This window comes from Scophthalmus maximus, chromosome 8 (genome assembly GCF_022379125.1).
Source record: "Scophthalmus maximus strain ysfricsl-2021 chromosome 8, ASM2237912v1, whole genome shotgun sequence".
Taxonomy (NCBI): domain Eukaryota; kingdom Metazoa; phylum Chordata; class Actinopteri; order Pleuronectiformes; family Scophthalmidae; genus Scophthalmus; species Scophthalmus maximus.
Genome location: NC_061522.1, coordinates 12,863,919 through 12,887,122, shown reverse-complemented (window position 1 = coordinate 12,887,122; position 23,204 = coordinate 12,863,919). Strand labels below are relative to the sequence as shown.

The 23,204-nt window shown below is 41.5% G+C and overlaps 1 protein-coding gene across 3 annotated transcripts in view; it reads left to right on the top strand.

Moving 5' to 3' along the window:
• The window catches only part of LOC118312321 (activating transcription factor 7 interacting protein), a 29,314-nt gene extending 8,629 nt beyond the window's left edge, over nucleotides 1-20,685 (top strand). The window contains exons 2-15 of one of the 3 annotated variants that reach the window (XM_035636843.2): nucleotides 10,736-10,788; nucleotides 11,725-12,240; nucleotides 12,397-12,454; nucleotides 12,644-12,859; nucleotides 14,061-14,239; nucleotides 14,364-14,501; nucleotides 14,640-14,711; nucleotides 14,816-14,907; nucleotides 17,623-17,687; nucleotides 18,249-18,896; nucleotides 19,062-19,157; nucleotides 19,289-19,366; nucleotides 19,545-19,633; nucleotides 19,838-20,685. In XM_035636843.2, coding sequence (XP_035492736.2) covers nucleotides 11,731-12,240; nucleotides 12,397-12,454; nucleotides 12,644-12,859; nucleotides 14,061-14,239; nucleotides 14,364-14,501; nucleotides 14,640-14,711; nucleotides 14,816-14,907; nucleotides 17,623-17,687; nucleotides 18,249-18,896; nucleotides 19,062-19,157; nucleotides 19,289-19,366; nucleotides 19,545-19,633; nucleotides 19,838-20,299 — 2,703 coding nt within the window. In that variant the 5' untranslated portion in view covers nucleotides 10,736-10,788; nucleotides 11,725-11,730 and the 3' untranslated portion in view covers nucleotides 20,300-20,685. Of the gene's footprint in view, nucleotides 1-6,918; nucleotides 6,990-10,735; nucleotides 10,789-11,724; nucleotides 12,241-12,396; nucleotides 12,860-14,060; nucleotides 14,240-14,363; nucleotides 14,502-14,639; nucleotides 14,712-14,815; nucleotides 14,908-17,622; nucleotides 17,688-18,248; nucleotides 18,897-19,061; nucleotides 19,158-19,288; nucleotides 19,367-19,544; nucleotides 19,634-19,837 lie in introns of those variants that run through there. The other 2 variants (XM_035636842.2, XM_035636841.2) reach the window with 2 other exon arrangements.
• Nucleotides 20,686-23,204: the final 2,519 nt, after the last annotated feature.

The window sequence follows — 23,204 nt, the reverse complement described above, 5'->3', positions numbered from 1 at the left end:
CTTACTGTAAGACGCTTTGGACAAAAACATTAGCTAAATAAATGTAATGTAATGTAATGCAATGATAGGAGAAGCTTAGAAGTGACTCTTGTGTGGTACTGTGTTTGCTAGATGGGGTGTCACTACTTTCACTGACTTGTTGGCCGTACACTACATGTAGCTGTGTCAAGCAGTAATACGAGTTGGTGGTGTTGCCTCGGAATGTTGCGACTGAATGCTTTGCCCAATACCTTCTTTTGTTTGTACATCTGTCGGCTAAAACCTGAAATACTCCCGCATCACAGAATTGTGGCTTCTCTTTGGGACTAAATTGTCAAACGTCGCCTCTGGCTCCGCTAATGCAATGTTATTCTTTGGTTTCACCTGTGTTGTTGTTGGTGGGTGTATACGTAGTCGCCCTGGGCAACTTCTGATTGGTGGGAATGACTAGTATGTGCGCAGCACAGCATTTCTGATTGGTGGCCATGACTGCCACACTGACAGTGTGACAGCAAATTATAAATCCTGAGTCAGATGTGCTGCATTATAACATATTCTAAATCGCAGCCTTTTGCGATTTGCAAATCGCGCTGTTTCAAATTGTTCAACCCTACTGCACATGACTAGTGTGTGTGAATGGTCATCTGATATATGTTTTCAGGTGTTAGTATGAACGGATTATATCTGATACAAAGCTAAATCAACAGAGATTGTTTTCAATGTTTAAATGAAGCGTAGTGGACGTTTGGATGTAGCTTCATATACTGATTGACAATCTGGCAAAGTATTAGCTTAGCACACATTGTTAATATTGGTATGTAGGGCATCATTTAAACCTGGTTCCTCAAGTCATTTCTTCACTATGTAAGTTGGCTCATCAGTATTGTCTATGTGTTGCAGATGGTTAAACTTGACATTTAATTGTATTCATAAGATGTATTATTGCAGCCAAAACTATACTATTAAAGAGCAAATCATGCAACCAATACTGGCTGCCAAACACGCCATGTCTTTGCGCTTCAAGAATGCCTATACTGTTAACGATAGATGGTCTTGCCTCCACATCTCTATACTTCCCCACAATGAAATTTTCAGTCTGCAATACAGATATTGATATTGGATTTGCTTCTCTGTGGTGTCCAAAATGTTTATTATTACTTTTATGTAGAAAAGAGTAGCCCAACAATACCTAGAGATGTAAATCTAATTAATATTCACCAAGTGTTGCAGATCAAATAAATCTTCCTCTGATACAAAAATGTGTTACCTCTTTGAAGATCAAAAAAACAGGCTGGGACAGGCAGCCGCATTCACGTTAAAAGGGATTTTTTCTGCTCTTACTGCGTTCAGCAGTAGCAGCCATTTTGTGCTGGAGCATTCACTGCAAACAATCCATCAAAGGGAAAGGAGTGGGGGTGGGGAAAGTGTAGGGTAGGGTAGGCTAAGTTGCTAATTTAAATCATTACGTTGAGGAAATGTTAGCTTTGTTTTGACAGTTTGTAGCAGAAAACAATCAACATGCATTTTGCTTATAGCCACGTTCTACTCACCCCCAAATGTGTTTTAGAACGAGAAGGGGGAAAGCAGTTTATAGCACTGGATTTACCATTCAAAACAAAAACTCGCCACATCCAGACAAAATCATAGATGGGCTAATGCCACAGAGACAGAAACGAGATTTGATCCAATAGTTCAAGGAGAATGAGCTGCTTTTGGGACCAGGGGTGGACTATCTACCAATTTAGGAGAACTAGAATACACAAAAAATGTTTTCCTGTTCAACACAGGCTAATTTTGTTTTGAACTTGTAGCTACAGGGCTCGAGATTATTTGGAGAGCTTTCAATTTGTCGTTCTCCTCTCTAGCTCCCTCCCTTGTTGATGAGAACACCTTTTTGCTGCAATGGTTTAATCCATGCTTGGCTGTAAAACTCCAGTCTGGAACAGACTGCCAGGGTGGGGGAGGGGTTGTTGCCGCTATGTGTAAGGCTGTGGACTTAGATCTGACAGTGTGGTGCTAGCTTTAGCTCATACTATTACTTTTGTGAATTTTACGATCTTTAGGATGTCAGTTTTACCTGAAAAAAAAGAAGATACAAATGTACTCAGATATCTCTGTTGTGAAATTATTGAAAGGTCTTGTCTCACTATGTTTTCAGCAGACTTTATTTACCACGTGGTGTTTTTGTTGTGTCTGTAACATTTTGGGCAACATTGATGAATTTATAAGTTTTTTAAAGCCCTGAAATGAGCCTCCCTCAGCAGCGCATGACTAAAGAAAAATCACCATGTGCTTGCTTTATTCACATGGAAACTCCTGGTTTCCCGCCCCACCCCCTCCCTATTTTTCTTCCCCTTTTTTTTCCTTCTACCCAGCCTTTGCTAGTCTCCACTCCATTTAAAAGGGGGAAAAAAACAAATCACGCGTACAACGTTTGGACAATGGTAGGCTAAGAGGCGCTGCTTTTAGACCATTGAAGAACAGTTTAAATATGTTTTGAGAATAACTTTCCCATTAACTGTAAGTGTCACTTCATGTAGTTCCTACCATTAATTATGTCTGCAGTTTATTGCAGATTTTATAGTCTTTTATTGTGATATAAATTCAGAATACCATGTACAGTACATTAGCTATTTGAACGTGACGTGAAAATGGCCACACCATAATTGGACCAAAAAATAGACACAAATAGACATGCATGAACAAATGTCACAGGAAAGATCAATAATCAGCTGCAGCTAAGAATAGGACAAAGTCTTGGTTCTATTCGGTTTCTTAGTTGTCAGTAGCAGCAACCACAAACATTCTGATCATATGCGATGGCATAAAGAAAGGGTGCAGTAAGCCATAAATGGTATAGTGTGTGGTTGAAGTGTTCAGTTTTCTACAGGCCATGTGTGTGATTAAAGTGCAAATATGAAAAAAGGGACAAATCCACTTCATTACATTATTCAAATGTATTATTCATGTTTATTTTTTCCAGGCATCTCACTTTATTTGTGTGTCTAGTAACTGTTTGAAGTTGAATGATTGAGCTACTAAACAGGCTCAGCATTATCGCACAAACTGTCACTTTATCATGGGAATATTAATGCTATCTACTTCTAAAATTTCTCCTAACAATTTTTAATCTTTTATATTCACGGTCCTCAGAGTTGTGATATCATTAAGATACAATAACCACACTGTAGCTATCTATTTAGAATAGGAACTATATTAGCTTTGTAGCAGGTAACAGCGTGAACCTGACAATGTGTGCATCATCCATTTGCAAAACAGTTTTTGTGATTGGTCTGATTTGGTTTAACAGTCACATAATTAAGCTACCTGCTTAAGGAGAATCGTGCACAATTTCAGCTAAATATTCTGTTGGGTCCATGAGATTTATGTACAAAGGAGTTATTTTTCACAGATGTGGTGCTCCCGTAACATGATAAGATTACTAGATGTAGCAGGCTCTTAGGGCTCAGTTGGGCTGAGAACAGCAGACCAGGTGGCCATTTTGAGTTTCAGTGAATCCAGATGCAGGCAGTGAGGGTGGGGGAGGGAAGACTGCGCGCTGTGCGCAGTAATGTTGGAATGCAGGCTCTGCTCTCACGGGCTGACATCTTGTTTTCTACTCAGTATTTAGCCTTTACAGAAACATGTAAGATAACTGTTCATTTTTTTGGTGCTTAGTTAATAAGTAATATAGACTAACATTATCCTCTGTCTGACAACTAAGTTGTCAGGTTTACTGTTTTGCGTATTGTTTGAAGCACCTCAGGAAGCCTGAAGGAGAAAAGGCATGTTTCCAAGTTATCTAGACTTAGGTTCCTAAAACATGAAGCATTATAGCTCTAAACAATTCAGTCATAAGCTCAGGGTGTTACTGAACAGTGAATCCAAGACACCTGGGCTCTGGCAACAACAGTAAAATCCTAAACCAGGACTTAGAGGTGATCACATTTATATACACGTCGATAAGTTAATTAAATGAAAAGTGCTGGTTTTTAAAAAAGTTTCTGTTCAGTTATCCCTCACGATTCCCGCAAAAGTATGAAGCCTTCTGCAGTTACTCTGTACTTGTTTTTTTTAAGTAGGCGGGGTTTGTTATAGGATCTGGTCATGCCTGTGCTCAGCATGCATCTCGCAGCAGCGCTGGTGGCCATTTTGTGTTTCTGCAGTAGCAGAAAGAGGGGGGATGGGCAGACAACGCACAACAAGATTTTATTTACTCTCACAACAGGGCTGTTTATGAAGCTTTAAATGAAAGTTAAATGTCATCACAAATTGCATGTTCTTTGAACCACAACAAGCACTATTTATCTGTCTGTTTTTAATCTCAATTAGTCAAATCAGGATCTAATGTCTGTATGTGTTTTCATAAGAATCTTTTGCCGCAAACGTCAGTAAAGGAAGTAATAATGCTGTAACTATATTTTTTAGTTTGTAGGTGGGTGTTCTTTGTTCCTCTTGGTTAAAGAACCCCCCCCCCCCCATTGGAATGGTTCAGTCTGTTTTACAGCAGCCCTCCCTGCTGTGGGAGAAGCTGGGTGGATAGAGGCTGCTTGTTGTGTCAAGCTGTTCTCTAATTTCTTGCTTTGCGCAGCTAGCACGGGACTGTGGCTACAAAACGTTACCTCTTGCTTGTAAACGTAGAGAATACTTGACAAAAAATTGATCTTTCAGTCGCAAAAGACATAGTTTTAGTTAATCATTAAAAGTTGTTATATTCGTGTTTCTGAGAAAAGTTCTTATCTGGCTTATTTTTCGATTTGTTTTAAGAAATGACCTCAAAGCGTCCCACCTAAAAGAAAAATATCTAGCGATAGCATTTTCACTTATTTGTGTTTAAACTCAAGAAAATAAAATGATTTTCTTTTGGCAAATCTGTAACTATATTTGACTGTTGAATGACTTCAACACTTACGCAACACTTTAATGTACCTTGTCTTTTGTTTTCAATGCCCCACACCCACTCCCTCCCTTCATCATAATGGTTCAGTCCATGCTTGACTAGGAGAGGCTGTTCCAGAGTGTGAAAGAGAGCTACAATGTGTGTGTGTGTGTGTGTGTGTGTGTGTGTGTGTGTGTGTGTGTGTGTGTGTGTGTGTGTGTGTGTGTGTGTGTGTGTGTGTGTGTGTGTGTGTGTGTGTGTGTGTGTGTGTGTGTGTGTGTGTGTGTGAGAGAGAGAGAGAAGGAGAGGAAGATGGGGGAGGGTGGGTGCAGCTGTCGGTTGAGTGTGTTGCGGGTGTGCAGTTTAGCGCTGTCTGTGCGCCGCTAGCTAGGCCCTGACTAACGTGAATGTTGTGGTGCTGGGTCTTTTTAAACTGGCTTTATTTGATTTGTGTTTCACTGGTTTTGGTATGATATAACAAAGAGATTTTTTTACCATTCGGGTTGTTATTGTAGCAGGGATTGGCTTTTACGAAGGGATAGTTGTTTTGGGAAAAAAAAGACAGATCCTGGTTTTTAGTTAGATGGAACAGTCTAAACCAGGCTCACACTGTTTAACCCTGGACCTTCTCTGGCTTTTTAGCCAAGTGGTCAATTGATAAGGTTAACACATTATTCATCTTACGTCAAATGGCTGGTCTGACTTTTTTCTTCGTGTCAAACACAATTGTTGAACCATGAGTTTCTTTTTCAGTCACCAGTGGGTTACCATTTAAACCTGCCCTCCAGGAGTGGTAGCTGCTTAAAAAACATGGAAAACTCTTTGTTTTGTCTGGTTATTTTTGATTTTTTCAGACACAATTTAATTCTTACACAGAAAGTCCATAATATAAGGTCTTAGAATCATGTCTGTTTTGTAAGTGGTAACAGTGGAGATCAAACATGAGACATCCACGAAGAAGCTAAGATGTGTAGCGAGTTGAGTCGGCTGGATGAAGCACGATGTGTTTATGTGCTGTGGAACATTAAAATTAAGCTGTAAAACCATCAACAACATCGATTTTCTTCAGTTCTGCTAAGATTCAGTGGCTTAAATAACTTCTGTAAAGGAACCACCACCATGTCCAGATTGGGAGCCTCATAAACATATCCGGAGTTTAAGAACAACTGCAAAATGTATTTCATCAATGCCTTATATCAGAGCTTCTGTGAAACTATTTATGTAGCCTAAAAATTAGATTTTGCAGTTTACTTGACAGCCCTTAGAGTTGTCTAAATATGAGAAATCATATTACAGCCTGAGTTTGGTCCTCTGCAGTCCACACTGGTCAAGTCATCAGAGGGATATTAGGGTGAGGCTAACAGTGTACGCAGGTCAGTGGCAGCGAGTGCTCAGTTTATTATGCATAGTTCCTGCACAGCCTAAAACAATAACATGGAAAAAATGGAAACACAGTTTAACATTTTTTAAATGATTAAGTTGTGAATATTCATACAAAGCCACAATAAAGGCCAATATATGACTGTTACATTGTTGTCCTTGACCTTTTTTTCCATAAGAAAACTTTCTTTGGCTGTGGTTTTATTCAGAAAGGACACCCCCCTCTACCCTTTTTGAGAATGGTTTAGTCCGTGTTGGCTGTAGATTTCCTTACCGTGGACTAGTTTGTGCTAGAGTTGGGGGATGGGTGTTGCTAAGCAACAGCCTGTGCAGTGTACTTCCCCTCTGTCTGTGCGCTGCTAGCTAGGGTCGGAATTGACAATCACCATGTTGTACTTGAACATTTTGTAGACACCAGCATTGATTTGTATGTATTTGTCGTACGTGCAAGCCATGCATATGAAAAAGAAAGATTTTTTGTTGTTGTTGTTTGTGTTTCATTAAATGCATTCAATCACACTGCTCTGTCAAGAATTACAATTTATTTTTAAAGGGTTAAATGATCACCTATCATTGCCTGAGGTAGGCCAAACACCCTTAATAGAAAATACCTCTGCAAGGAACAAAATGGACTAGTCCTATCTGAGCCCCTCCTCCTTTCTTTTATGTTCTCCTGCTGGCCTCTCTGCTGTTCCCGTCCCCACAATCAACAAGGGCATGGAAGGCCTCAAACTCACATATCCTACTTAAGGTCATCATTTCCTCTTTTTCAAGCACGTGTAACATTTCTCTGTCTTTTACATCAATCTCAGTTTTTTTTCATTGCAGCTTCACTGTCTTCTCAAGATTAGCTTTTGATCCTTGTAGAGGGTGCTATGCTAGTTCGAGAAGGCAGACTTTTGACTTGTGTTTTGATTTGTTTATCTTTTTCTTTTCAACAAGAAACATTAATTTCATATGTTCTGTATATGTGAAGGGGTTTGCCTAAAATTCTCACTAACTAGCACCTGCAACACTGTGCATCATGCCAGGAGTAACCATGCTGTTTTAAACAGTGTCTTTCCCTGGTGGCACTCACATTTGGCTCAATAACTGAAGTAATTAAGTCGAATCATGCATGATCATTTGCACAGGTGCCTGCACACGTATGTATTTATAGCAGTTTCAACCATTTTGCATTTGTGCGCTATTTGCTCTATACGCAAATCTTGCAAATACCCCACAAGGGTAAAGCATCTCTCTTGCTAGCAGTCATAAGGTTGGCCATTAATTCTAATATTTGTTCCATTATCTGTATGCAGTACTGTCTTGCTGTATATCAACCCCACAAGATAGCACTCATTCAGATAGAAGCAAATATGCTACCCCTGTTTTCTTTAATGGGGCTCTGAGGTGGGTTGTACGGCGTTGTCTGTGTGTGAAAAATGATATTGATGGAGTGTGAAGTGTCAGTGTGTTGTTGTGGTGGAAAGCTTTGAGGAGCATGTGGACATCTTCTCATCACTCGCAACTTGGACAAAAAAAAAGCATCAGTTTTAATGCATCTGCAAAATGGTGCTTGATTTATTTTAGCCCTAATATCAAACAGACTTGAATCATATGGGGCAAGATGTGATTCAGCAATTCATGCTGCTGAAATATGGTTGTATCTTCCACATCTGATCCAATAATGAAAGAGAAAGTTTTGATGCTCCTCGCAGGTGTGAGTTTGGAACACCAAGTATTTGTTGCTTACTCTGCATCACATGGGCTTAAACTTGAGTCCTCCTGCTGCCGCACTGACCCTAAAGTCACCCTGCTCTCCAGTTGTTTAGAGTTAGCTACTTGCATGTTTAGTTCAACGAAGTTTCGGCCATTTGACCAGCCACTCATTGGCTGATCACCTGTAGTTGAAACTGAGTCGCAGAGGCAACGTACTTACACAACACCACATAGCCCTTCTGCACAAGTGAAATAATTCCTTCCTATGTATGACAGGCTAGTTATCAAAACTTGACTGAAAAGACATTTAACACAATCTAGTCAAACAAGTTTTCAAAATAAGTTATGAAGGAATGCTAGAAGTTAATCTAGCCATCTATTCTTTACTTCGATGTCACAGCATGTTGGATTGTTGAATCTAGTTAAATTCTGCAAGGCTTTGAGTGATTAATTTGACAGAAGATGCCTAGAGAAAGTGTAGTTAAAAAATAATGGATGTCTACTCTGTGCTTGGAGTCAGCAGTCAGCAAAAATGTGGCGTAGACATTCAGACCCGTATGTCAGAGACCCGAGGAATACAGTTCGGGATTTAATATATATTGTGTATTTTAGGCTTTTTGTGGGTGTTTTTTAGCACAGGTAAATCTGCTCTTTACAGAGAATTAGTGAAGAATTTGTCTTTTGAGGACCAACCCTGAGGTGCGCTTTTGATGCCACACCCAGCCTGTGCGTGTTCGACCAACACATGATTGTTTTCTGTATTTCTGGAAATCGGGCTCGGTGGAGGACTCACTGACATAGCTGCAAACAGCCCGATCCCTAATGATGGGCTGATAAACTATGTTAAAGCATATAAGCTTGAAGGAAAATAATATCTAGCAACTTCTCTTTCTTATGGTTCTTGCGGTTTTATAATTAATGCACATATGATATATTAGCCATAAAAAGTAAGATTTAAACTGTAGCTCTCTATATCTTAAAACTGTCAACCAGCAAAAGAAACAGTTATGGGTTAGCTGCAGCTTGTATTATAGGAGCTGATGGGTTGGACTTATGGAGAAGAAAACTTTTTGATTATGTTATTTGTGGAATGTGTAACGTGGCTTAGTTACATAATTTTGTTTCATATTGTGAAGTTTCTATATATTCTATATTTTGTTTACTTTGCCAGCGTAAGAACAGAAAGTTCTTATGAAGCAGAGTGATGCTGCAACCTGATGTACAGTATCTAATGGAGAATCCTGCTCAGCTAGCTACAGAGATTTCAGCCTGGCAGCAAAAGGCACAGCTGACGGCCATTTTGAGTTTCTGCACTGAATCCAGGCGCAGTAAATGAGGCCGTAGGATGGGAGAGGGGGAATAATGTGCTCTGCGCAGTGTGCAATAACATTGGAATGTGAAGTGTACCAGAGATCGTGCTCGCATTTTTATACCGCTCTTTATTTGTTAATGCTGACTTTTTGCCGAATGCTTTCTTTTTCAGTTTACATTTTTATGCAATAATGCTGAAATTCCTTCTCACTTATTTTCAAAATAAGGACTTTTTAAAATCACTGCAGGGATCATACTAGCTGATATGAAAGCAGAGTAAGAATGTCTTACAGTGTTATGCGTATGCGCCTGTATCTCAGCGTGCTGCTCAGCTTTACAGTTTAAAGTATATACACAGTCTAGGTCTTCTGAGTTAATGTTGCATTTTTTTCCATCACGAACGTGACAGCCTGCAGAGTTGCAAAATACACATGGCTAAATGAAATATTCTTGGATATCGATGTATTTTCAGGTGACTGTCAACTACAGTCTTGCAGGGCAACAATGCAGCAACAGTAAAGCTAATCAACTTTATGGTGTGAACCTGAAGCAGCTTATTACTCTCACCAGATAAGATTTTATAGATTATTTGAATAATAACTGACCTTACGTGTTCTGTTCCTGTACTGAAACCAACAGATTTAACTACAAACAGGACCTCCCATTTGAATGTATCTGCTTATTGTTATTACTATAGAGGAATGTGAACAGACAGACTTTTAAAGTATTAGTCATGTTAATAGCTGTAAAATAAACCCCTGTGGCAGCACATTCGTGAGCTTAAAGTTGCTGAAATGTGTTTAAAGTGATTTGTATGAAAACCTTTTTGTCTGCCAGAAAATAGATGATATTCAATTTTTGGTTGTAATGTTTTTTCAATTTTGGTTTTAAACTTGGCTAAGGCGTAATACTAATGCAGACAAATGGCCATCAGTGGCGTCAGAAATCTTGGGATAAAAAAGCTATGTCAGATTTCTCACTAAAATGAACGGAAAACTAGCTAGTACTGCTAACATAGCACAAAACATAAACCTTTTAATCATTTGACATTGGAGAAATATGAGTACAAAAACGAGTCCTTGTATTAAAGGTTGTTGGCGAAGAAAAGTATGACTTTTGTAAAGTATGCAATTCCCGAGTGCTGTAGTCCAATACATTAATTTAGCCTGTTGTGTCCAGATGGGCAAATCATGTGATGTAATTATAAAAATTTTAAATAAAGAAAATAATTAACAGATATCGATGTACTCAATTGGGGCCTCCAGTTTAATGAAATTTGTTTTGACCCCACAAATACATATCTCTCCTGAAGTTTAGGGCTCAGTTAAGGCTCAAGGGATAGAGACAGACGTCTGACTTCAGAGGAGTTAAAATTAGGGTAACACTTTGATTGGCATTGGTCTGTGGATTTCATACATAGTGGATCCCTTAGTCCTAGTTAGAAACAATAACGTACAACTTGTGTATTTCTCTTTTTTTCTTCAGGCTGTCGGAGGATTCTCTATTAAATCTATGACTGGGGTCCTCTCATCTTGAAGGTGAGTTATTCATATATATTGTTTTGCTTATGCACCGCGTGTTAATTCATGTCATACAATATTTCTTGAGTGCTAAAATTAGAATTTTTACCACAGCTAAGCTCCGTCTCCTGCAGCACATAGCTTGTAATTTTGACTCTTATAAAAATGTCATCACATTCATTTGCTGCATGACCATGCATGAATGAAATGAATGTACATAAAATGAATAAATATAAAACAGGACAACTAGCCTCAAAACTGCAGTTTGTACAACAATCAGAACTATGTACGGAAAATCCTTCAGGTTTTGCATAACCTCTTCTACTGCTGCCAAGCCACAGCCTCAATTCATTCAATCTGATTCGCTGAGGATTGAACCAATAGGAAGGTGGGGGGATGGGAGGAAGGTCGGGTTGCTGCTGTTGTTAACTTCAATGTCATTTCTGTTCTCTGGATCGGGGCTAAGGTAAACATGAAATCCAGAGGCCAATCAGAAAATTTAGGCAAGTGGAATTTTGTCAGAGTAGTTGAGAGTTTTTCAGACTGACATGAAAAAGGGTTTTTGGCCCACCGAGCTTCACCTTGACTGTGGTCATTTTAGGACAGATACAGCAATGTGAAATCAGGCAGTAAGGACCTGCCGGATGTGGCTTGAATGCGAGTCAAAATTTGTGGAAAAGACAGAGGCTCTCGGGAACCCGATCAGTTAGGTATGCAGACCTCTGAGAAAGAAGAACCTTCTAGAAAAGAGAAATCAGGAAAGCCACTGGGCTCTACAGTGACCTCTAGTGTTTCCTCTGAAACTCTGCAGCCATTTCTGTACTATGTAGTGCGTAGAGTCCAGGACAGGCTCATAAGCGAAAGACACTGTGCTGTTTACTCTTGCAGCTCTCAGATCTTTTCCAGACTCATTATGCCGTTTGATTTCATGCTATCTCCCCTTTCACTCAACAGGCAGCAATGGAAGTTGTTGTGACTGAGGAGAAGAAGAAAATTTTCCGTGCCAGGAAAACCATGAAGATCAGTGATCGACAGCAACTGGAGAGTCTTCACAGCACCTTGTTGACTACAGCTCCAGGATTGTCCAACCCATCACCGCCACCTCTAATGAATGGCACGCACAAAGAGGATGGACAAAAAGTGGGGGACAAAGAGCAAAACAACACCTTGGACTCAAACTCCCCCCATGCTGTTTCACCTGCCTCTCCTGCTCCTTTCCTGTCCCTTAGCCTGTCGCCTTCACCTGCCTCTTCACAAAGTCCAAAAGCGAAGGAAGGAACTCCCACTTCTCCTACATCACCATTCCACTCTTTAAACTTTGAACTGAAAAAGATGGAGGAGGACGAGGACGAGGAGAAGACAGGGTCTTTGCCGCCCTCGTTAAATGACCCTGTTACACTAGCAGAAACAGAATCTAAGGAAAAGCAGGGGAAAAAGACAGAAGTGATTCCAGAGGTGGAAAAGAAAACGGTAAATACTTTCAAGACTTTTAGGGAAAACATTTTTTAGACATTAAACAAAGTAATATCAATGACCTGGGTTTGTAATTGGCCTATTCTTAAGTTGTTCAGACTGTGATAGTCGAAAAAAGTTAACAATAATTATCCATTTTTTACTCTTCCTCAGGAGGAACAGACTACAGCAGAGGACCCAGCAGAGGATTTGGTGAAGGAGTCTGTCAAAGGTTTGGTTCCACACTCGCCTGTGCCACCTCAAGTATCTGACTGTACAGAACCAATGGATACAGATAATGACACTACAAAGGCTGAGGATCCTGAGGCCTCCAAAGCCAAAATGACAGATAAAAAGCCTTCCTCGCCTAAATCTATAACTTCCGATTCGTCTCCTTCTTGTTCATCCTCGTGTCATCCAGCTTCCTCCTCTGGTGCGAATCTGAAACAAGAAAAAGCAATCAAAAAGGAGGGCATAAAAAAAGAGAAGGGTGACAAGGAAGATGTGAAGAAAAGATCCATCAGTGTGGAAAAGATGGAGGTGGACTTGGTTAGTGTACAGACCAAAGAGGAAAAAACTCCTGTTGGAAAAACCCCAAAACCATCTCGACCTTCGTCCACTCCACCATCTAATACAGGTATGACAGAGTGGAGACTGTGTCTCACACTTTCGAGATGATTGTTCTGTATTGGTAAAGGTCGGCCTAAATCTGAAGGAAAAATGAGTAATGTTAGATATGTCGTTTAGTACTTCCTACGCCCACAACTTTGTTCTTTTGTTATTCTTAAATTAAAACCAATGTAGACCTGCAATAGAAAGCTATGTGAACAGTTGCAGGCTGTATTACAACTCAGAAGAGTAATCTAGTATTGCAAGTTGGTCGATTATGAGAGATGGATTGAATGGGCAGACCGCGATATCCTTTTGACCCTACTAATGGTCAAGCTCAAGAAACACTGACATTTTTTCTCAGATTTGACAAAACTCCTGGTTAAACACAGGGTAATATATGTTGTAACAAAGTACGATAGAATCAATTTTATTGAAGTTTGGAAGTGCTTGCAGTTGGAACCCATAAAATGTCCCCTGATCTCCAGAAAATCAAAATATTATTTTGAATGCGATTTGATTCATTTGATATAACATTTGGAGAAACTACTCACCATCGTTTTGGATGGACAAACCCTTCACTACTTAGCAATGTTACATTTCCTCATTGCTAGCCAAAGATTTCTGTAATTTTAATACATTTTCCTCTGAGGAATTACCGTTTATGAGTCTGAGATGGAACACATGTTGGTAAAGCGAGTATCACCACAAACATATCCTGATGTGTCACTATGTCACTGGCCTGTAGTTTCTGATAGGTGTCCACTTTGTCATTGCTTTCTGTCCAGTCGAACGATAAGTTCTATTTATTTAACAGGGACAGTGCACATTGATAAACATTGCTGTGTATAGTTAACTAAGAGGTTATTTTTCATTTGTAGTCCCTGGAGAGATGTTTCAAAGTCACCCTAAAAAAGACAAACCAAAACCGAAATTGGACCATAAAACGGACATGACATGTTGACTGTGGAGATTCTCATTCATTCAGGTCATAGTTATCCAAAAGGGAGTTGTATCAGGAGCAGTAGATTCTTGAAGTGCAGTTGCTCCTGATTCAATGCTCTTTTGGATGACATGGCATGTTATGCTAAGTCATATTCTGTGATTAAAGGGCAGAAGTCTGAAGGTGAAATGATGCAGAAATGTAGTTTGTGTTGCCTGAGACCTGTGTTCAAATTTAGACCAACTAATGTGTAGTAAGCAGGTGTTTGTCCTTGTTTCCCACATAGTGCTAGAGGAGCGGGGCTCGACCTCCGGACTCAAACGCACTTTATCAGAGGGTTCTGAAAAAGAGGTACAAATCGTGAAACGAGAGGGGAAGAGGCCCAAGGTGGAACGTGGGGAGTTGGAGGCGCAACTGGAACTTAAAATTACTGCAAAAGCTGGCAGTCACCATAAACTTGAAAAGGTTTGTGTGCAACTACCCTGCTGCACTTGGTCCTAAAGTCTAAGCTAACTGAACTCTGCTTTGGTGCCAATGGACTTTGAATACGTTTTAACAGAATCTTGCTGTACCTTATATTCTTCCTCAGATTGTACAACAGCTGGTGGATGAACGGTTGAGGGTCTTGGAGCTGACAATTTTCGGCAAGGATTTCGAAGAACTCAAGGACAGAGTAGACAAGATCGACTGTGCCACCAAACACCAAACCGCCATTAATGCACTCCAAGTAAGTAGATATCATTGTAATCATAACACGTGCAGCATTGTATCATTTAGTATTTCGCTAAGGAGCTACTAAAATTCACTCCTCACAATTAGCAAGGATCAAATGCAAAGCCTACCTTCCTTTCTACTCTTTTTTTAGGCCAAGATAGCCCGATTAGCAAAGAAGTTTGGTGAAGCTAATCAGGCATCGGAGAATAAAAGGAAACAAGAGGTAAGATACATTCTGTCTTTTTAGGTATTTTGGTTTCATGCTAAAAAAATCTATCTATCTGGTTCTCTGAGAATGCCCTGACAACATTTTTGTGATTTGCTCAGGCACTTGCTGCAGCTACTGCCGCTTCTGCTGCAGCTACTGCTGCCTCTGCTGCCAAGACTGCAGCTGCTGCAAACAGCCCCCAAGTTCAGCGGTAAGTGTGTCAATGACTATAGCTGTTTCTTGTCTATATTTAAGCCTATGAATTTGACAATTATGGTTTTCGGGGATATATTTTTTTTGGAGGTGATTTTCATCATGTCACTGCAAGTTCACGTGTGGCAGACCCTTTCAACATGTGACAAAATATTTTGAGTTTTCAAAATTCACAGCATGTGTTTAAACATGTTATTTTGAATACAGCAGTGTGTGCTCTTTGGTATTGTGTGAATATAATTTGGCCTTTGTATGAACGTGACAATACCGGACTGAAGCCAGAACCACACACTGAGCCGTTCACAGCGTGACTCGTTGACATTGTCCCAGGTTGCTATCTGTAATCATGAGGCTGAATTTTAAACTAATGGATAAAGTAAAGAATCCTTACATCTTCAAAATCCATACTTTTTTGGAAACCAAGATTCCATGTCTCTTGTTCGGATTTTCAGGATTTTTTTTTTTTTTTTTAACTCATAACTTCACTCCAAATATTTCTTAAGACTGGTTTGGAATAAACAAACACGTCCCAGTCTGCGTTTTGCACCTGCAAAATAACCGTGCGGGGTCCAGGTCCTGAGTCTTGTGACGTTCTACATTGTGAAGCCTGAGCGTGTCCTCAGGCAGTGCAGAGTGTAGCTAAAACGGCACCTCTCCTCCCAACAGCGTGCTCCGTCGGCAGACAGTAGAACAGCAGCCTCGGGTGCCCAGTGAAGGAGTGGCGCCCTCTGTTGGTAAGACTCCTCCACTGTCTGTCAAGAAGGAGAAGATAGAAGAGGAAATGGAGGAGGAAGAGGACAAAGATTTGTCTCGTAATATTGCCATGGCAAAAAAGCTGGCAGAATACAACGAGGGACGGTGCAGAGAAGACATTAATCTCCGCATGATCAATGCCCAGTTGGAAAAAGTGCTCTACCAGAACTGCAAAAGGAGTTCAGGAAATCCCAGGCCTGACCGCTACGCATCATACGTATTCCGATCCTTAGTCCCATATGATGTCTACTGTGACTGGGTTTCTAAGGTCAACTATGTTGGATTAATGGGCAAGGAGGCGCTGCCCACGAACTTGAGGAGGACTATGAGGATGTATATTGAACGTCGCTTCCCTCTACTGACCTGTGACAGCTGGAGAGAAATTCGCGATGTTATCAATGAAATACTGCGAGTGAAGAGAAGACCTGAATTTTTTCGAGAATATAATCAAAGAACAACTGAAAGAATTTTTATCTACTAAGGATATGTCATCTGACTATCAATCAGGTTTTAGGGGAAAGAAAACTACAGACGACTACAGCGGCCTTAAGAGTAGTTTGTGATTTTATTGAATCCTTAGGCAACACAACAACATTGTGCAGCCCTTGTTATTGACTTCTTTAAAGCTTTGGACACTGAAGCAAAAACGTGTAGGACTGTCAGAACAAACTATCTGTTGGTTTGAAAACAATCAGACGCATCTCATTGTGTGCAGGCCGGTATTACTTCCAACTCCCTTCGTGTATCCAAGGGTGTACCCCGGTGATCAGTCCTGAGACCACTCACATTCACTATATCTCTCAACAGTTCTGATCAAAATGTTTCCAGTGCAAATATCCACTTTTATGTGGATGATACTGTGATGGACTGCTCTGACCTACATCAAACCAGACTTTTTGTCAGAAACAGCTAGCATTTAATACTGTACAATTGTCTGATTTGAAACTTGTTATGATTGCTGACAAAACAAAACCCACGATTTTTTTCCTAATGCACAGTGAAAGCGAATTAAACTGTCATCTGTCCAAACATTTCCAGTCTCTGAGACCACCTGTAGACGTAAACATTGGCAAGTTCTCTTTCACAAGGCCGCTTCCACAGTACTTATAATTCTACATCCTTCAAAAGAGGATAGGAAGTCAATGTCTTTTATACCTCCACTCACTCCTACTATCTTTACATGAAGCCTGTACTGAATTGGAAAGAAAGCTGTTTACGTACGCTGATTCCTCTGGAATGAGTTGAACATTAACCTGAATCGTAGGCAGCTGGTCTCACTGGATGTGTATTTAGAGCTATTTCAAATGACCTGGAGCCAGACACGTGTGCTAGATGTTTTGACCGATTCAAATGGTCCCTGATGTTCATGACTTGTGATCAATAGTTTTGATATTTCTTTTGAATATGTAATGTATTCTTTATTTTCACCGGTAATTGTTCTATGTATATCTGCAAGCCTGTTCCTTGTGCTGCTGCCTGTCTTGGCCGGGATGCTCTTGTAAAGGGGATTGTAAATCTCGGTATTACACTTTTCCTGGTTAAATAAAGGTTCAATGAAAAAATAAAAAAGAACTTTTGTGCCATTTTGAGAATTTTATGATACAGCAACAGAAGCGTACTGGGACAACTGTCATCGTTTGTCATTGAAATTATCAAAGCATCTTGTCCAAATTTCAGTCTTACTGGACCTAGATTCTCAGAAGTTGATTTCATATTTGAAAGGGGAGTTCCTGGTGACAAAAAAGTTGTAGAATTTGCACCACACTCACACACATGCTTTAATCATTTAAAGCACCTCATAACTTCAATTATGAGGTGGAGTCTTGCCACAAGTTGTTCAAAGTGGACTGAATGAAATGGAATAAATTGAAATGTCCTCAACTTAACCACATTCGCTCGTCTTCCTGTCAAACAGCTCAAAGTGTGAACGACTCTAAGCATAAGCAATCTTTCTGAACAGGCCGATGCGGACTTCCATGGAGGTAAAGCAGACACCAACAACAGTTTCCTCCTCCAATACAGCTGGTGAGTACAAGGATTTCCTTTTTAAGTTGGATGTTGTATTGGTCATGAACTAAAAATTTGTGGGTTTTTACTTGTGGTCAGAGTTTACATGTCCATTCTGAGTTACTATAGTTGTGTCTGTATGCTCCTCTCACAGCGCAAATAATAGTCCATAATCAACTATAATATTGTCACTACTATTATGTGTTGCCTGTGTAGCCAAACACAATGGGGCCAAAGTTTATTTTGCATTAACCCAACATACTCTGTCCTGCTGGCTTACATACTCACATGCATATCAAATGTGTGGCCGGAAATATCTTCTTCACTACTACTTTCACTTTTTTTTACCCGGTTTGAGTTATATATTAAGAACCACTGTCATAGAAAATTGTTAAGCCAAGAAAATTAAAAGTACATTAGTGACACCTATGGGTAAAACAATTGGGTATGGGGCTGAATAGAAACATCGGTAGCCTTGTTCTGTAAGTTTCCTCTGTGCGTGGATAAATTTATGATTTAATTTGTGAGTGCTGCTTCCGGTCACCTTCTAAAATGAGCCATTTTTCCTTAATTTCTCAGCAAATCAAGCCCTAACAGCTCTGCAAGCCCCTGTCCCAACATCCACAGCCATGGTTCAGCAGGCCCCCATCCTCCAGCTGATCACCTCCACCTCCAACGCTGCCTCCAGCTTGGCCACTGGCATCACCACGCAGAGTCCGATGGGCACTCTCCTGTTGAAGACGGCATCTGGGAGCAGCATGATGGCAACAGGCCAGCCGCTCCTCATCCAGCTGCCTTTATCAGTGACTAACGGCCAGGGAGGGACACTGGTCAACATCCCCGTCTCGTCCTTGTCTGCAGCCAACTCTCTCGGCAAAGGCAAAACCACTGCCACCACCACCACGTTTATCCTCAAGCCTGCTCCCATCACTACCACAGCGACAGCGTCTGCCCCAACTGCTGCTACTGTTTCAGCGCTGCAGGCCTCCTCCGGCCATATGTCTCCTTCCCAGATCTCCCTTGCCCGTGCCGTGTACCAGGGGGGCACTGGGGGGATAACTACGCCCAATGCTGGGGTATCGGTGACAACGGCCAGGACGCCAGCTCAGTCTGTCTCTGTAGCTGGTGCCATGTCGTCAGCCTCCTCACCTGCAACGTCCGGGCCAGCAGCTACAGGTTCCACTGCTCCAGGACCCCCACAAGGGACATCATTGACATCAAAGACAGGTGGGGGTTTGCTGGGATTAAAGAGCTGTTGTGTTTAAAATGTCATCTCTTCTGCAAGTAGCAACATTTGGCTTTCACTTGAATTGTGTATTATCATTGTTATTGCTTATTTTGTTGTTTCCTGAATTTCTCTTGATCAACTTCTTCCCCCCTTCTCGTCCTCAGACAACCAAGCTACGGCAGCTGCTCCATCCAAAGCAGCCGGGGCACGACCCAAAGGCTCGGTCATCGATCTCACTGAGGATGATGATGACGTGCAAGGTAAGGCTGAAGCAATGTCTGGTTTTCCCATCGAACCAAATACATTTTCAATCCATGTATTTGTTGTCTTAACATATACTGTACTGAGAGGCAGCCTTTATTTTATTTATGCTGTGCTGTATGCTCTCCAGTGACAGGAGTGAAGAATGTCGCTGTGGCAGCTCCCTCTCCGACCCAGCGTCCTCACCCAGTCGTCAACATTCTCAGCAGTAAGTCCACCACATTATATCGAGAGCATGAAAACATGATTTTGTGCAAGATGTTATTTGTGAAACAGGTTAACCAGTGATTTACATTAAATTGCAATTATGATAAACTTGTTATTGCATTGTAAAAAAATGTGCGTGTAAATTGCACATCTAATTTTGATGTCTGCTCCCTCCTCAGGTGCAGGTGCAGGAGCAAGGTCGTCACCACAAAGCAATCAGAACTCTCCCAGCATTCCTCAGATGACAATTCACCACCGCCCCCCACTGGTGATTATTTAGAACTACATTCCCCCCCCCCCATATTTTGCATGCCTGCATGGAAGTTTATTTATCTCTGTTTATGAAAAACTTTGTCCATAACCTTTCTAGACACACTATCACTCTGAACGATGAGTGGATGTTTTTCAATTATTCATTTTTCTAGAGGATCAACTTAAGCCTTTTTTGTTTTTTTGTTTGTTTTGTTCATAGGACTCTCCGATGAAACCGCGCACTGTAACCAGTACTACACCGGCCAGGGGCTCCAGTATGGCGTTGCCCCCTCTCCCCACAGCACCCGCACATCCACGTTTAACCCTAGAGGCCGAGCGTTCCTCGCCTCCTCAGCAACCTCAGCTGAAGCTTGTGCAAAGTCAAACTGGTATAGTTCTTTCCTGGTGTGTGGCAGAAACTGATCGTACCTGTGCAGCTGTAGACAGCTATCACCTCTATGCCTTCCATCAAGACAACTCCAGCGGCAATGCTGCGCAACAGCACTGGAAGAAGATCGGGGAGGTGAAGGCCCTTCCTCTGCCAATGGCCTGTACGCTGACCCAGTTCCAGTCTGGCTCCACGTATCATTTTGCCGTTCGAACCAAAGACATCTACGGGCGCTTTGGCTCCTTCTGTGAACCTCAGTGCACAAATGTCATCAGTTCCACCAGCTCAAGTTAAGGGATGGAAACGTTGTTTTGCATTTTAAAGTTCATGACTTCCGTTGCCTCTTTATTGTGCGTTGAATACATACAGTATCTGTAAATATCTAAGCAGTGAACGGTTGGTTTTGTCTGGTTAATGTATGTATTGTATTTTTTGTGACCCGAGTTGTTGTATATGAGTCAATTACTTTTCCTCTTTACCAAGTCAGATATTTATGTTGACTCCTGTTACTCTGACCTGGATTTCTTTGGCTTTACTGAAGAAGAGATGACAGGATTATCCGTGTATACTCGAGAATTGCACAGGAATGTATAAATGTGTGGTAGAAGCAGAATGATAACTTTTGTAAATGTTGTCTGGCAACCAGACTTTGACAAACACAATAAAAGTTTTTATTAAAATGTTGGTTTATTTTATCTACTATTTTTTGGTTCATAACTCTTCACTACAATTACAGTCACAAACAGTCCACCACCTTGAAACAGTGTTGATAGAGATTTCGGCACTTTGATAACATGTCTTTGACAGAATACCACGTTTTACCAGTTCAAACTGATATAATGTAATTTGAACACAAAACCATGGTGGTCCTGATAATGACTGATCTGCTGACATTTTTCTTCCCTCCGAAATGTCTCTCCTCTATAAATCTGGCAGCCAATGAGGCCAACATTATCGATGACATGCATTTCAGTACTCAGACCCCCACTGTTCAAGTGAGACCACAAGAGGACAACAGTGTCTAGCGCTGTGATGCATTTCTCATTTGTTGCTCTAACAGCAGAAGCAGAGAGCTGTAAAAAGTTCTGTATGGAATCTAACAAACCTCGTGCACTTGATGTCCTCTGGTCTAAAATCAACCCTTTGTATTGTATTGTAATTGACACAACATGGATAGTGGTTCAAGAACACCCAATACATTGGACTTCCATCACCAACATTTTATATCAATAGTAGGTGAATGAAGGCAGTTTTTTTCTAATCAAAATTGTATTTCGTCTTTATGTATCAGGAATGTGGACAATAAACCATATCACCTGATGTAACAGGTCGGGAGATATGGTCCTTTGGAAGCATAGGTAGCCATGGAATAAGTTCAAACATTAGGGCAAGGCCATGGTGCTCTAACTCTCTTGCTCTGCTTTGGTTACACAACCCTTAATTTGTAGTACCTCTCATCAATGATGGATGGTTTTATTCTTTGATTGACCGTTATGCAATGTAAACTCAATGTGGAGAGGTAGGAATGCCAGAAGCAGCAACGCTGCAGTCAGAAGTGTAGCGGTCAGGCCTAATCCAAGAGGTGCATCAAGCCATTCCTGCTTCTTATATCATCGCTGATCAAGTTGACTGCTCGTCGGTAAATGTCCCGGTGCTCCTGATGGGCTGCCCGCCACCGCCTGGTAGAGAGCCAGATTTGACGATGGAGGAGGCTACTGGAAAGACCTGGAAGACCCAGACATTTAGTGAAGCTGAACTGGGAATGTGTGGTTGAGACGTCAACCCGTAAAGTCGTTAAATTCCAACTCTGGAGGCCGCAGGTGAGATCGTCGCTCGACCCTCTACAGTTTGCCTATCAGCCTCTTCTGGGCGTGGACGACGCTGTCATCGGTCTGCTGCAGCGGGCCCATTCGCATCTGGATGGTGTTGGCGGCACTGTGAGAATCACTTTCTTCGATTTTTCCAGTGCTTTCAACACCATCCAGCCACTGCTACTGGGTGACAAGCTGCGGGTGATGGGTGTCGGCGCGTCCACTGTCTCTTGGATCAATGACTACCTGACAGGCAGGCCGCAGTTTGTACGACTGGGCCGTGTTCTGTCTGACATGGTGGTGAGTGGTACAGGAGCTCCACAGGGGACTGTGCTGTCTCCTTTCTTGTTCACCGTATACACCACTGACTTTAAGTACAACTCTGAGTTGTGCCACTTGCAGAAGTTCTCTGATGACTCTGCAGTGGTTGGGTGTATACGGGATGGACAGGAGGGAGAGTACAGAGCGCTGGTGGACGGGTTTGTGGAGTGGGCGGGAACAAATCACCTGCTGCTGAATGTGGACAAGACCAGAGAGAGGGTGGTCGACTTCAGGAGCAAGAGAACAGCTTCACAGCCCCTTTTCATTCTGGGGGAGGAGGTGGAGACGGTGGAGGACTACAAGTACCTGGGAGTCAACATCGACGACGGACTGAACTGGAAAACCAACAGCCTGGCTGTGTACAAGAAGGGGATGAGCAGACTCCACTTCCTGAGGAAGCTGAGATCCTTCAATGTGTGCAGCAGGATGTTGGAGATGTTCTATCAGTCTGTTGTTGCCAGTGTACTGTTCTTCACTGTGGTCTCCTGGGGGAGCAGCATCGGAGCCAGCGACACCAACAGATTGAACAAACTGATCAAGAAAGCTGGCTCCGTAATAGGCTGCAAGGTGGACGCGTTTGAAGCTGTGGTGGAGAGGAGGACTATGAACAAACCCGGACCATCCTCTCCACCTCACACTGGACAGACAGCGGAGCTCCTTCTCCAATAGGCGGATTCAGCTTCGCTGTCACAAGGACTGTTACAGGAAATCTTTCCTGCCAAAAGCCATAAAACTCTAAGACACCTCACCTCTGGCTGACAGATAGACCTCGTTCCTCTGTCAATACTTCATGTAAATTCTGTGAATGTATTATTCTTAATTTTTTATATTTCTTGGGGCAATTCATATATTTAAATTTATTGTGTAAATATTGTATATATTTTTTAATGTGTGATGTGTGCTGTGTGAAACGTGCTGCTGCTACACCAGAATTTCCCAGCTTGGGATGAATAAAGTATGATTTGGAAATCACCAATTCTGTCATTCTTATGTAACCTTGGATCAGTTCCTTATGGGCCTCCCGTGAGTTCACACATTCAGTCCACATGTGCTCTGTGGCCTCAAAC